The 14559-nt window shown below is 48.1% G+C and overlaps 5 protein-coding genes across 5 annotated transcripts; 1 reads left to right on the top strand and 4 right to left on the bottom strand.

Moving 5' to 3' along the window:
- Positions 1-1601: 1601 nt before the first annotated feature.
- ALT_2604 (uncharacterized protein) lies at positions 1602-2141 on the bottom strand (the record flags this gene model as incomplete). Its single annotated transcript, XM_089599378.1, has 2 exons — positions 1602-1811; positions 1974-2141. The coding sequence occupies 2 exons, from the start codon at positions 2139-2141 to the stop codon at positions 1602-1604; spliced, it is 378 nt and encodes a 125-aa protein (XP_089456524.1).
- Positions 2142-3492: 1351 nt separating this feature from the next.
- Positions 3493-4140, bottom strand: ALT_2603 (flavin reductase family protein; the record flags this gene model as incomplete). Its single annotated transcript, XM_033561210.2, has 1 exon — positions 3493-4140. One exon carries the CDS (start codon positions 4138-4140, stop codon positions 3493-3495), a length of 648 nt encoding a protein of 215 aa, XP_033417101.2.
- Positions 4141-4617: 477 nt separating this feature from the next.
- Positions 4618-5091, bottom strand: ALT_2602 (GNAT family N-acetyltransferase; the record flags this gene model as incomplete). The annotated part of the gene is made up of 1 exon (XM_033561211.2): positions 4618-5091. The coding sequence occupies one exon, from the start codon at positions 5089-5091 to the stop codon at positions 4618-4620; it is 474 nt and encodes a 157-aa protein (XP_033417102.2).
- A 2478-nt stretch (positions 5092-7569) lies between these two features.
- Positions 7570-8393, top strand: ALT_2601 (GPI anchored serine-threonine rich family protein; the record flags this gene model as incomplete). The annotated part of the gene is made up of 4 exons (XM_033561212.2): positions 7570-7694; positions 7747-7878; positions 7929-8188; positions 8245-8393. The coding sequence occupies 4 exons, from the start codon at positions 7570-7572 to the stop codon at positions 8391-8393; spliced, it is 666 nt and encodes a 221-aa protein (XP_033417103.2).
- Positions 8394-9430: 1037 nt separating this feature from the next.
- On the bottom strand, positions 9431-11197 carry ALT_2600 (alpha-amylase; the record flags this gene model as incomplete). The annotated part of the gene is made up of 2 exons (XM_033561213.2): positions 9431-10102; positions 10184-11197. 2 exons carry the CDS (start codon positions 11195-11197, stop codon positions 9431-9433), a joined length of 1686 nt encoding a protein of 561 aa, XP_033417104.2.
- Between the last annotated feature and the right edge of the window lie 3362 nt (positions 11198-14559).

The following is a 14559-nucleotide window of genomic DNA, read 5'->3' as shown; positions in this document are numbered from 1 at the left end:
CGGCTATTTGGCACCGCATTCGGCAGCTCCCAGAAGACAGACAAATTCCCCAGTGGGTTTCAGACTATCGGTGGCGGCGCTGGTGAATCACTCAGCCGGAATCGTCGGGTTCCGCCGACAGCGCATCCTATTAGCGCCAACTTGACGTTCAGCGAGAGTGAGGAGCGGATAGTGGACGATGTGAAGATGAATAACTTGGAGGCATTTGGTGCACGCGGCACTAGTCCTGACCATCCTCCCGGTGGCATTGTGGTGTCTAATCAGATTGAGATCACTCATGAGAATAGAAATAGCCTTCTCGGTGGGAGTGATCAGCCTCGTGGGGGGAGGTGGTGATCAAATGTATGGAAGTCTATTAGATAGACCTACAGTTATAAATAATCTGTTCTTACCACCATGCAATTTCTATTCAACGCAGTCTCAATCTCGAATGGACAGTTGTAACTCTGGGCATGGGAAAGACCCAGAGATAGTAATTAGGCTAGTCGTCAGAAATACGAGCGACAGTGTCCTTCGATCTCCGAAGGTCCGCATTCAAGATAAGGACGTTTTTCAAGGGCACACAACGAGAAGAGAATGACAGGTTGTGCCAAAGACGTGAAGTACATAATATTGAATCTCAAATAGCCATACCTGACACGCTGCACGTAACTAATGATAGACAGATGCGTGCTCCTTGGTGACAACGGGGTTGGCAAGACAACACTCTTGACCCGATACGTAACCAATCAACTATGCAACCCGATTTCCGAGTATTTAACTGCACAGTGGATGTGAGGTAGGCAGAATCTGAGAAATCAGAAATCAATCATCGGTTTTGCTGATACATTTAGTGTTGATGGCCGGCCCTACAGCCTGGGATTCTGGGACACCTGGAACGACGACGAAAGGAACCGGCTTCGCCGGCTTTCTTATCCCAATACCGACGTGTTTCTCATCTGCTTCTCTGTTGTCAACCGTCAATCCTTCTCCAGCGTCGAATACTACTGGTGCGATGAACTACGGAGTTGCTGTTCTGGGGTTCCGTGGCTGCTGGTTGGTACCCAGATCGACGCAAGGGACTACAATTCTGGCCTACAAGTCAGGAAGGACCGGAGAGGACATGTAACGCGTCAAGAGGGTGAGAGGATGGCTAGAAAACTGGGCGCTGCTAGATATATGGAGTGCTCTGCTCAGGATCAATTCAACGTCAAGGAGCTCTTCCATGAGGTAGGTGCTTCTTGAACTTGTGACTTATTCAATCGAAGGCATTCATAAACTGATAATACGTTCCTGAGATCAGGCAATCCGTGTTTCACAAGAGCCAATGACTACTGCAAAGGAAAAGAGCACATGTGTGATAGTCTAAAGGTTCATACTCATACAATGGAGGAGAAGGATCGTCAAAGTCATAGCAGTTCCATTCGTTCAAAGATTCAACAATCAGTTCCCACCAATCTAGGGCAACCTCCATACCTCAAAGCCAACACAGCGCAATAGAGACATCGATCGTGCTGACCTTGTCTACTCCTCAACCAGGAACAAAAGGAGTATCACCCGAGACACGTTAGAGCCCGCCGGCAACTTCAACATCCCAGCAGCAATAAATCCTGCGCGACAGATTAGATATTGTCGTTTCCACCAGAGAGACTTGTGTCAAACGGCAGGCCGACTCCACAGTAAGCATCCTCGTTAAAGCTGCTGACCGAGCCCAACTTCAACCACCCATTCCAGGTACCGTCATGATCCAGACGCAAGCACTGGGTGCCGCAGATTCTCCCATTCTCCGCGTTCCGGATGTACTCGGCGATAGCCTCTTGAATAATGGATTCCTACACCGTCGCATCGCACTGCAGGCCAGTAGCATAGAACGACCATTTGACATTATCGAAAGCGCCAGTCATATGTCGACACCTCTGCTGATTTGAAAGGTCCCTGATCAAGGTTGGAAGTCCCAGGAAATAGCCGAGAATATCCAGAATTCCCAGACATACTAGCGCGAGGAGTAGTAGGACGAGTATACCGTGACACACATTGGTAAGGGTGCGCTTGTCAGAAGCTCGCCTTTGATGCCAGTCTGGGGCAAGCATGACGCAGACGTCGACATTGGCACGAAGCAGGTTACTCGGAGCACAGTCTTCCTGAAAAACGTAGTACTGCATGGCAGTGAGAGCGATAACACTGTGTAGCAGGACCGGGAAAATACATCGGTCGCAAAAGATACGAAAGTCGGGGGAGCTAGGCATCGGGAGAGACAACTTCAATGCTGTGGATGCCATGAATGCTGCGTGGGCTTCGTTTGATGATGCGAGGAGCTATAAGTTGTGATGAGATAGTCCTTGATGAACTGGAGAGTTTGCAAGTACCAAGTCTGATCAACAGTGGCGATTACAATGATTCAAAACAAACTGTAAGTCACTATAGTGCGGTTTTTCAGTTGGGAAGTCTCGTCTGCCTGGTCAGCATCTTGAACTAATTCATCTGCAGTTTGGTGGTATGTAGCTCTAGTAGCAGTTGCCTTTGTTGCCTTCTCTTTCTTCACGTAGCACACAGTTCCAGCCAGTTAATACCAATGATCATTGTTTGGCAGGTTGGCTCCAAAAGACTCATGTTTAAGTGCACGAGGATTCACAACGCATAACAAGAGATACTACGTCGGTCACTTGGTCTGCCTTGGGCCTATGTAGCTTCGGCTTCCAGGATATAGGAGCTGTATTCCTCTTGGATCGGTGGACCAGAGAGCCTAGGTGTCAATCCGGGTCAATCCAGGTCAATAACAAATGGTTGCCCCGGAGCCTCGGGAATTTGTATACAGTTCCAAATGGAAGCGCATCGAACACAATTGTAGACGAGCTTGATGAGTTGCAGCTGAGGATCCATTCGTAGCCACGCATCCGATTAAAGGTTCATGTCCCAGCCAGCCCCATCTGTCGATATACCATCTGTTGTGGTGCAACACTTGACCTTCTATATACTTCATTCAGGAACGACGCCTGTCTACTCAATCAGTCTTTTATGAATACTTAGTTCACATTCTGCATAGCACCAGCAGTGAAGCAAGTTCTTGCGGCATCGGATGACCCCGTTGTCTCACGCTATAATTCCTCCAACATTCGTTCCGTCTCGTGCTGAGACGACTCCCTCCCTTTCGGTTTCCTGGCCATGCAACCCTTCATTGCCAGACGCGGTACTTTTGCAATAACCTCTCATTATGTCTGAACAGGATACTGAGATCCACTCGTCTCAAGAAAGTATAAGCTGACCCTCGGTGAATTGAATAGAATGCTTGATGTTCAGGAAATTGACTCCGGTTTCCGCCGGCACGACGTATGGAAGAAAGGGTGAGGGGTGCCGACGAGGACGTCCAACAATCAGCTGGGTCCTCATATGATGAAAAAGAGGATACACTATGTAGCAGATGGTATAAAGATTAAATTATAGAAACCGATGAAGCGAATAACATGGTTCTATAAGACAGACAACTGTGATTCACAATATTCAGGAGGTTCTAATCTATACACGGTAACTCTCCTCGTCAATCTTTGCAAGTGTCGACTCAGCCAGCTTCCCATCCTTCATTCCGTAAAGATTCTGAAACGACATGATCATCGGTTTCCATTTATCAGGATCGATCCTGTTCGCATACCCAGCAAGTCGCAGCTCATCCATGACATAGGTTCTTAGGATCTTGACCTCAATCGCCATGACGCACCCCTGTAACTCGACCGGTCCATCTTTGAAAAGCTTATGGATATCGACAACCTCAGCTTCCATGTGAACCGGACACTCCTTGATTCGCGGAGGCTGTACAAGATGCGAAGGTTCTGGAGTCAATCCCGCGATGCCGAACTTGTCCTTCTCGTATCGATAACCTCGCTGGGCCTTGCTTGCCGGCACGTCTTTGGTGCCAGTTGTTCGCGCCAGAGCATTAACACATTGGACCATATCATCGCTCGGAAGATTGAGCACGCACTGTCGCGTGCGGATGATGTTGGCGATTGTCTGTGAACTCCGTCCCAGCCCTATGACGGCACGATTTCCCAACCACCACGCTGATGAAATAGGGGCGATGTTCGGCGTTCCGTCTTCGTTGACTGTTGTCACAAGAACGACCGGGGTGCCCCAGTAGAAGATAGCAGGCGAGATGACCGAATGTCCCATGATAGTGTGCAGGCAGTCAAACGAGCAATTGAATGGCTGTTGGAGGAATTGAAAAAAAATGATGAGCATTGATATTTATCCCGATGGTATTGTTTTGAGCTTATATACACGATTGTCAAAATATTGACTCGAACTCGAGCAATTTAATTGGTCATATCAATGTCAGAGTCTTTGTTATGCCCTTTTGCGTTGACGGCGTCGATTGTGGATTCTCGTATCTATTCATCACTGGTCAATTTGACAACAAACCATCCATATTTTCATAGAACCGAGTTAGAAGATAATATCTATCGGTTTAGTACTGACACTCCATTGCCTTTCATCTAACGAATTAGAAACAAGCCACATTTGTACGCACATACCGAGAATAGCGATATGGTTACTCCCCACGCGAATCCTGAAGCTCGAGACGGAGACCTTTATGGACTAGCAAACATCACTGTTCTCATTCATAGGCATATCCACATCAATTCTCAATCATTTCGACGGTCCATCCCTCTCCATAACCATCATCATCCCGAGCTCCTTCGGCGCCGATTCCACAAATCCATTCTTCGCATACAGCTTTCTCCCGGGTGCATCAGCAAGCAGATTCACATATGGCTTGCCCTCTGGTGCTTCACTGCGAATCTTGGCCAGAAGCGTCTTGAGAATGATATCTCCCAATCCTTTCCGCTGATGATCAGGCAGGACTGCCATGTCGGCGATATGGAAATACCACCCGCCATCACCGATAATGCGGCCCATCCCCACGGGAGTCGATGTTCCTGAAGATTCATCTTCGAATGTCACGTAACATCCGTACCAACTGCCCTGAGCTACGGCAGTTGCCTGTGCCTTGGTCTTGGGGGTGAGACCTGAAGCGGCGCGGAGGTGGAGATAATCTGAGATTGCGGGGTAGCCATCATGAAGACGGTAGTTGGGAGGGAGTGGTGGGATGGAGTAAGACATGGTTATTCTTATATTTGTTATCAGAATGGATAGTGGTCTGAATGATATGGTTTGTATTGCTCATGCGAGTTGCTCATTGAAATATAATATTGCGAGGATACCCCAGGCAACAGTAGGCAACAATGCCGTCAATCAAGTGCCAAGACATTCTCACTATGGACCGTTAAAACACCAACACACCTGGAATACCTTCATGTGCGTCAGATACATGAAGAATTTCATTATCCACTGTATACAGACATGGTTACCAGTATAGGCATTTAATTTATCATGTCAATGTTCTCTCCAGGGGTCGTGGATGCAAAAGCTTTCAACATGCATAGATAGCGTCTTGGACGATGCGTCAAAATATATTTCTCCCTAGTAGCTTCAGTAGCAGAACATTGCTTAATAGTCACGTTGTGCTTTATGATAGATAGAGTGCAATATCTCGATTCTTAATCTCTCGTGTCTTTACAGCAGCTGCATAATCCAATATAATACTGACAACCAATTCAATTAGCCAGTGGTGAAGTGAGCATTGAAGGTAGCATCGATCATTCAAACACGCAGGTATCAGTTTCTAGAAGACTTGTTCTGCAGTTCCATGACAGGCTTGGCCATGCTTGGTAGTCCTCAATCCCGTCAACTCTCTATGTGTGTATCAACTTGCATACTCTGAGGATTCTTACAGTAGTCCCTTGAACTTCCTGCAGTAACACCACTGTGGCTGAGGAAATAATAATATGGTAAAATTGCTCCTCTAGTCGCTTGTACAGTTATTTTGGTATCATTTCTAAGCAGTACTGTGCCGACTCTACTCCGAGGAGTACATCTCGGCCGCACCAGAGGAGTACGGAGTACCACTGAAAGGCGGCATAAGCCGACGGAACCACAGAAATCAGTCAAAATTCACCAAGTGCAGTTGCCACCCGGTTGGCCCCAACTGCGGATGTACCAGGGAATTCAGGTTCGGAGAGCACCGAACGAGCACATCGATCCGGGGACCCAATAATAGTACCGAGCCACTTGATATGCGGCGTGCCTTGGGTCTGGAGGGCTTCAATTCTCGGAAACCAGCAGCTCTACGCCATAAATAGAAGACAGCTTTTGTGCCCTATAATTGTCACTCGGTTTCTGTATATCCACCCTACTGCTGAAAGGTATATCACCGTAAGAGTCACAAACCATTAGTCATGACGGAATAATAGACTTCAATAGCACATTGATACTACTACTGAGTAGACTAAGACGCAATCATAGTCCAACAGAATTTTACTCTGCATAAGCATGATACGAGTGCTTCCTGTTAGCTTAGGACTGGCTTACGTTATGATTACGGACCCAAAACGGTACTCCGTACACTGTAAGTATTCTGAAATAGTAAGTATGGTACTAATACCGCGTATTGTCGAAGAAATCTCTGCAATGGTAAAGTCTGGGTCGGGCAATAGCGGACTCTTGGCAGCTCAAAAACTTAGCGGGCAACAGAATCTGATTGGCCCTGTCTCACTGGTCAAAGGATCCTTTAATGGTCTTTGGAAAACCAACCAAAATCAATATTGCTTTATTCTTACCCTGTATTATTGATGCAAATCCCACAGATCCTGGAGCCCTAGTGCAGTACACCAATCCGGTAATCCAGCTGGAACTTAACCAGAGGCAAATCCCTCAATCAGGATCCAGGTGGACACAAACAGGGCGCAGGATACTGTGGAGCATCGACTACATGACCCTTGTTGATAGTAAGGTAGTCACCCAAGACATGTTTTGTTGCACTGCTCTTGATTGGAGAGGTCAGGGCGCAGTGGCCCGACCCTTTGCTACAGCTACAGGAGATCCTGCAGCTTTTCTACTTGGCAGCGAAGGTTCGGAAATTTGTCCGGCTTCAACAGGGGGATTTTGTACGCGCAAGAGTTTGATTGCTGGTAATTATGATGCAATTGAAGGAGATTGAAGGGGCCGAGGGGCATCAATCTAGGATCCTGGCCCTGTGGATACGATCAGGGTCTGATGGAGGTCCTGTAGTGCATGAGCGGGTTTCTGGAATAGAAGCTCAAGCTGCATTAACCCGAGTAAGGTTACTGTGTATACAAAATTAAATGTACGGAGAATAGACTTGCATTATTGATCTGGTTGATTTCAATCAGATCCATCGATTGTATCTCAACAAACACGGCGGATGGATACCTGACTGATAGCTGGAGTGGTTCATAGTTGACTCACCCTTGGTTCCTGATGCTGTGATAGGGCTCTGCAAGAGTAAGACATGGCCAGATAATATGGGGTGTCTCTGCTATTTATAAATTTGGATTCTACGTGTAAGACTCGATGCTAAGGTAGATATAAAATATCAATTCCCTTTGTCCTCGGCACTCTCTGTTTCATCTTCATCCATCAATCACTTCACTACCAGTCACTCGTTTGTCTGACTTCAACAGCCATATTTAATTTTAATACATTCGGATAGACTTTTACTTTCAATCACTCACTATCAAAATGCGTTTCGCTCTGACTCTCACTGCCTTTGTTGGCTCTGTCGCCGCTCTGTCCATCACCTCTCCCAAGAAGGACCAGGATGTCGACCTCAGCGAGAAGACCACCGTCGAATGGAGCTCTGTCAGGTACTCAACTTGTATACCGTCATCATCATATGTTGCATACTGACAAGCATAGCTCTGACCCCTCCTCCTTCGACATCTACCTCGTCAAGATGAACTCCTACCCTCCCGTCAACCAGCTGGTCGCCGAGAACGTCAAGACCAGCGACGGCTCCTACACCATTGACGGTCTCTCCGCCGACAGCGGGTACGTTCTATTCACGTCGCAATACACTATCATTTACTGATCTGTATTAGATCCGGCTACCAGGTCAACTTCGTCTCCAAGGATCCCAAGAACACCGGCATCCTCGCCCAGTCCCAGCAGTTCAAGGTCGAGTCCTCCGGCTCCTCCTCCACCACCTCCGACTCTGCTTCTAGCACCACTGCTACTGGATCCGCGTCTACCGCCTCTTCTAGCACCGGTACGGTCTCTAGCACTGCCTCTGCCTCTACCTCTGCATCTGCCTCTGCCACCGCCTCCGCTTCCACCTTGAGCACCTCCGCCTCCGGCACTGGTTAGTCGCCTGTCCTGGCGTCTTCAAGATTTGTGCTAATATTTCTCCCTCTACAGCTTCCAAGACTTCCTCCCCCAGCGGCAGCGGCAACACCACCGCCTCCGCTTCCAGCACCAGCACCGCCACCACCTCCCCCAACGGTGCCGGCTCGCTCGCCATCCCCGCCGGATCTCTCCTGCTCGGTCTGGTCGCCCTGGCTCTGTAAACGTGAACTACTCATCTCAGAAACGAATGATCCGGTTCGCGCACACAGAAATCTACTCAGATAGATAGATAACCACCCACCGTGTACTGGACCTGTGCGTGTACTCCGTACTGCTTTTATGTATATGAGGATCTGCAATTCGCATTATTAGACTGTCTGTCCTTATCACTACCAATATCCTATCCACATAATTAATGCAATGCTCGCTTTTGCTTTTGCCTTGTGTGTTTCAATCTGCAACTTGATTGATAGATCACATTGTTAAAGATTTCTTTTGTATTGTATTGCATTGTGCTGCATCCTGTGCGAGACGGCACATCCTTCAGGTACGACTTGTTTCGAGGCGTATGCAAGGCGTTACCATTGCAGGGATGTAGGTACAGGTAGTCTGTCACATTACTGCGTGCTACGTATGGGGGAGGTTACCTTATTACAGGATTCAGACTACGTAATCATTTGAAACCTGCCCATAAAACCAATGGAAGGGAATTTGTGCGGCTAAGTCGGATATTTTCAAGTAGAACACGAGAGTTGCCGAGTTGGGGACGAGCTGCCAGAGTATATTACGTACGGAATAGGTATGGTATCAGGTACCAAAACTCAGACACCGATCCTGGGCCAGGCAACTTGTCAACCTGATTGGCTGATATGCAAGACTGTATCACTCTGCTGTGATTCGATGGCCTGGTCGGGGAAACTAGCGGAAGTCAAATCGGCCGGTGGGAGCAGGATTGAATCCTCATCACAGTGATGAGCAACACGAGGCTGCGTGTGGTGCGATTTCAATACGGGTTCTTTAAGCGAGTGAGAGGATCTATACGAGCCTTGGTGAAGATCTGGTCCAATAAATACCTTAGATGCCTTGGCAACGACGGTGCGGCTGAAAGATCGCATCTTCAAGTTATACGTATGTACATTCGGTCGAAATATATATAAACATGCATTTACAGAACATTACCGAGATATCGCCATCCATGGAACTGACGTGAAAAAAAAGAATAAATAAATAGGGTATGCACAAGGAAAAATGCTTAAAATCAACACCCCAAACCAAACCCCAACCCAGTGACTATTGACACGAAAACAGAGAACAGAATCGTCAGCGGTACCCCCGCCGCCGTCATCGACAATACCCCCGCTGACCCTGACGAGGCCGGCTTGCCCGTCTTCAGCTCGACATAGCTGATGTTGGTGTCGCTAAACCCGCACAACCCACTGCCGGGCATGAGGTTCGCGGGGAAGAAAACGCGGGGCTCGCCCTTGTCCATGGGAACGACGAGCTGACCGGCCCTGTTGACGGTATAGTTGACGCAGTTGAGGACATCCATCGCCACTACACCGGGGTTAAAGCTTACGGGCATGTACAGGTCGTACGGCTCCTTCTGGTTGGTGCCTTGCGTCGAAAGCAGCATGATGGTCTGGCGGCCCTCGACGCCTTTGCGGAAGGCGAGCTCGCTGGAGCCCTGGTAGATCGGGTATGTCTCGATGTCGAGATAGTTGTTGTCGAGGTTGTATACGTGTTTGCGGAGGCGGTTGAGTTTAGCGACCAGCTTGTACAGCTCGGCATCGGTGTTGTAGCCGGACAGCCAGACGGCTTCTCGGTTACTGTTGTTGGCGGTATATGCCCCGCTAAAGTGCTGCTCCTGCCCCTGGTACATGATCGGAATGCCGTCGAAGAGGATGTTGAACGTGACTACATTTTTTGCGAGCTAAACAGGGGTTCAGTTCATCAGCTGGGAGCGGGGGGTAGCCTTAGGAGGGGGGGGGGGGGGGAAGGGGTCGGTCCCTACCGCCATGTCTGAGGTCATGTTGCCAAACCGGTTCACGTCGTGGCTCTCCGTGAAGATGGTCATGGATGTGACGTCGTGACAGCTGTTCTTCATCACTTCTACAATGTTTGCCAGGGAACTCGTGTTGCCCTTGGTGAAGGCTTCGATGACGGAAAAGTAGACGGGGAAGTTGGGAACACTGGTGATGTAGTTGTTCTTGTAGTCGCAGATGGTGTCCACTTCCTGCTGGTACACCTCCCCGGTCATGAAGGTGTCGCTGAGCGCCTTGCCGAAGTTGGCCAGGAAGCCCGTGTCGACGTGCTTGGCCGCATCGATACGCAGCCCGTCAATCGAGTAGGTTGAGATCATGTCTTGCGCCCATTTCTCCAGCGTGCTCTGGACGTCGGGATGTTCGGTGAAAAGATCCGGTAGTGCCACCACGTCATCACCAGTTTGACACCATTGCGCTTCGGTGAAATTATTCCAGTTTTCGATTTTACAGTAGGGGTGGTAGAAGCTGGAACTGTCGAACGGCTTGATCGCCGAGTATTCGATATGCGTGGCCGGGTCGCTGCCGTTGGTGACGTAGGCCATGTTGTTGATGACCGTGTCCATCATGAGGAACATGCCCCGCTTATGCACTTCTGCACTCAGATCCAGCAGATCCTGTTTCGTGCCGAAATGCGGGTTGAGGCTGTAGATGTCTTCGGGCCAATATCCATGGTAGGCTTCGCCGTACGACACCCGGCCCTCCACGTTCTTCACGACGGGAGAGATCATGACCGCGTCGAACCCCATCCCCTGGATGTAATCCAGGTGGTCAATCGTTCCTCGCCATGTCCCTCCGCAACGAATGTTCTCGGACGCAACGCATCGCGCTGTTGTCGACCCGTCCGTCCGGCCGAACCGATCGGTCATGGTCTGATATATGGCTCTGGGTTTCCATTGTGCCGTGTTTGCTGCGAGCGACGAGGCGACCAGGAGGGAAAGAGAAAGGATCTGCATGCACCGCCGTGATGTCGAAAGCGAACTCATGGTCGGAACATTGATCTGAAGGTCAGACTCAGTGAATGGGGTATGGTGCAACAAATGGGCGATGTGCTGATCCTTGGCACAACGGTTGTCTCGTTCCGATTGAAATTCTAGAGTCCCACAGCAGAATTAAATTATCGGCGATTTGGCAAGTTCCAGATACGTCGATGCAATGTGTTGACAAGATAGGGAATAATTTTTCGTCGAATATCCCCAGAACCACTGGTGCCGGCGGAAATTGGCGATGACGGCTAGGATATTGGAGAAAAACGACGAAAGAACAAGGAAGTTTGTAGGAATAAACTCAAAATTAACGAGGGACGACGGAGTAAAGAACGACGGGCCTGATGGCAGGCAGGATATAGAACGAATGACTGGAGGTAGGAGAAGGAAGAGACAGAGATTAAACAGGGCCAACGAGAGAAGCAGCAAGAAGGGGCCTCGAACTCAAAGATTGAAGGGAGTGAGCGAAAGAGAGGGGGAGAGAACCAGAAAGGAGAGGTCAGGCGGGTAAGGATTTCCTGCTTTGCTGCAGAAACTTTAGATTAAAAGAGTGGAATTGTGGGGGAAACCATCAAAACCATCTCTCTAGTGATTCTAGCTCTATCCATTTTTCTCCAGGATTTGGCTTGGTAAATGGCCGATGATGGACATGTGATCAGTTGGTTAGACTTGAGGTTGTTGATGTATTGCCTCTTCAGTCATTCTTTTCCCATATTACATAGTACTCGGGTGTGTTGAATTTGATCTCTACCGAATTTACTCCCTAGAGATAAGGTACAATTGACAAGACAACCAGAGCACACTGTGTGGTGCCTGGTACCTGCGTTTGTGAGGACATGTCTTGGGTCTTCCCGGGTGCAACCCGCACATAGCCGGACCAGACCATGAATGACCACTCGACCAGTGCCGTCTGATTTCTTAATATAGTCTTAAGCTATATTGCTTCGGACCTCCTCCGCAGCATTAGCATGTCTTTAAATTTATGTGCAGCTGAAGCAACTAGACAGAAGCAATGAATTGAAGTATTTAACAATATAGGATGACCTGATGATTCTTGTTGGTTGTCCTCGTGAGGGGGTTCTCCGTCTTGAGTCCCTTGCAGTGTTCATGAACCAGTGATGGTCCCATGGCTGATCCTATCCACATCAGGAGATCAGAGTGGCCTTCCAAGTCCGAATTCAAGGCAAGTCCTCAGTCGTCCGTCTGGCTCAGGTCCCGCGCCCACATTTCCTCTTCTAGCTAGCAATCCCCCTATGCCGCCTTATTCGACACATCCAAGTCCTTATTCTCACACAGCGGTCAAATAATAGTCTACTACGTTGATACTACATTACCTATATAGAGCTTGTCACTGGCTGGAGGTAGTTGTCCACAGTGGCAAGGAAGGACTTAGTACCTGATTTAACCTGAATGTTTAGCTGCGTCGGAGCCTTAGAGTCTGACCATCTAGGGCAGTCAATCAGGGAGAAGCTTTACGGTTGTGTCACTCAAGTCATCACATCGTCACATTTGTGGGCTGGGACGTTCAGGAACGAAAATATTGGCTGAAAAGTAGGAAAGAAGAGTTTTAATATGGAGTAATAATAACTTGGAAGGAGGCCGTTGAGTACTTGGATATGATCTCACCATCAGACATTAAGACAAGAAATATGTCTCAGATGATCAGTCATAGGGATTCTTGATCAGGCATAGTTCTTTTGAGCTAATTGAAATGAATGCAGTTAACTACTCCGTATGAAGGGTTCATATTTTGGACATATCAGCGTACTTAACAACATGATGGATCATTTCTGTCACCTGTCATCAAAGAACTCGCACAATGGTTGCCAAGTTCAGAAATCCGTCCATCCCCAGGACAAACTTCTCAAGTCGGGCCAAATTACCAGGCTAAGCTCAGTCAAGACAGCTACTGTAATCCTGTTGTTCCTGGTCGATAAAGGTACAGTATGAATACTAAGTTGGAACTACAGTACAATACAATACCAAGAATATGACATTGATTATTCGTCCAATCTGCACATACGGGTAGTCAAAAGGTAACGTACCGTCTATGACCGTCTCAGTAGATGTATGGTAACTTACAGCTGCCCCTTTTCCAGTTCTGTTCTAGGAGATTCGGTTGCAGACCCTTAGCTAATAGTCTAACCTAGGTAGTCGGCCACGGAAAAACTCTGAGCAATTATTAGCAAATGTCTGAGAGATGGATTTACTCGATCCACTTCGGACCGACGCTCGGCTTCTTCGGTTCTTAACAAAGATCTCGTATATCTATCTGTGATATCCATGGTACGTCCTCTGTAAGTTTGTAAGATTGTACCTGTCGAGAATGTTGGAAATTAAAGTACTGTAGAGATTGCTTTCATCTGAAAATCCTTATGGAGTATTGGTGAGAATCGAGTCTGTGGCACCTCACCTCGAAGTCAAGATACGAACAGACGGAGAGCTACTAGTGTAAAGACCAGGGTCTGGAGTTGACACTTTGACCGACTCCCGACGCCACCGTCACGCCACGACGCACTAGTGAATTAGTCACTGGAGCCCCTGATAACAATTTTATTGTACCCTGTAGATTGACAGTCCGGCAGATCCGGTTGTTAATCAATATTTCTCCAGATGGTTCATGAAGCCATGCCTCTACAAATGGAGGTCTTTCCCATGGTATTCTGAGGAAAAGTTTTGACCTAAAACTCATATCTTGTAAACTGAGGTACCGCTGATGGCATCTTCTTAACCGACACAGTAATATGATACGGACGTCTGGCCCGATACGTCGAAGGATGCAACCATAGCAAGATAACAGTCTTGGCAGACCTGTTCTCACCATTCTCATTGGACTGCCCGACCAGCAATGCCCCTGATTGAAACCCGAGGATGCAGTTCAACCCCGTCGCTCGTCGCGATTCGTCGTCGTTGACATGATAATGAGACAAGCGGACATCCATCGGCCACGATATGTGCGCTGTCATTGCAGATTTGTACGCTCAAGTCCAATAGGAAAGCCTATTTCCCTTCCGGGACATTACAGTAAGACATTTGTTTCAATCATCTATCCTCTTTCATCCATGGTAGTGGACATAGTCGAGAAACTATTCCCTACCGGCTCAACTCTCAACCCATCAACTTCAACGAGCTGAGGAAAAAGCCCACAGTTGCATGATAAAATCAATAATGACCGGGTATCAAGAATATAGACCCTCAGCTAAAACAAAAACTTCTCTCGTTCTTGGCGGAAAAAGTTACACAGAACGGATCGCCCGGAATAGCCATTACCGAAGATTTAGCGATAACTCATTCCCATCACAAAAGGGGATCAGAGACGGAGTACAGACAGCACACTTGACTGCCCATTTAGTACCTATCTT

This window comes from Aspergillus lentulus, assembly GCF_001445615.1.
Source record: "Aspergillus lentulus DNA, contig: Alt04, strain: IFM 54703, whole genome shotgun sequence".
NCBI classification, from domain to species: Eukaryota; Fungi; Ascomycota; class Eurotiomycetes; order Eurotiales; family Aspergillaceae; genus Aspergillus; species Aspergillus lentulus.
The sequence above is the reverse complement of the archived record's forward strand: the minus strand, read 5'-3'. Positions and strand labels throughout refer to the sequence as shown.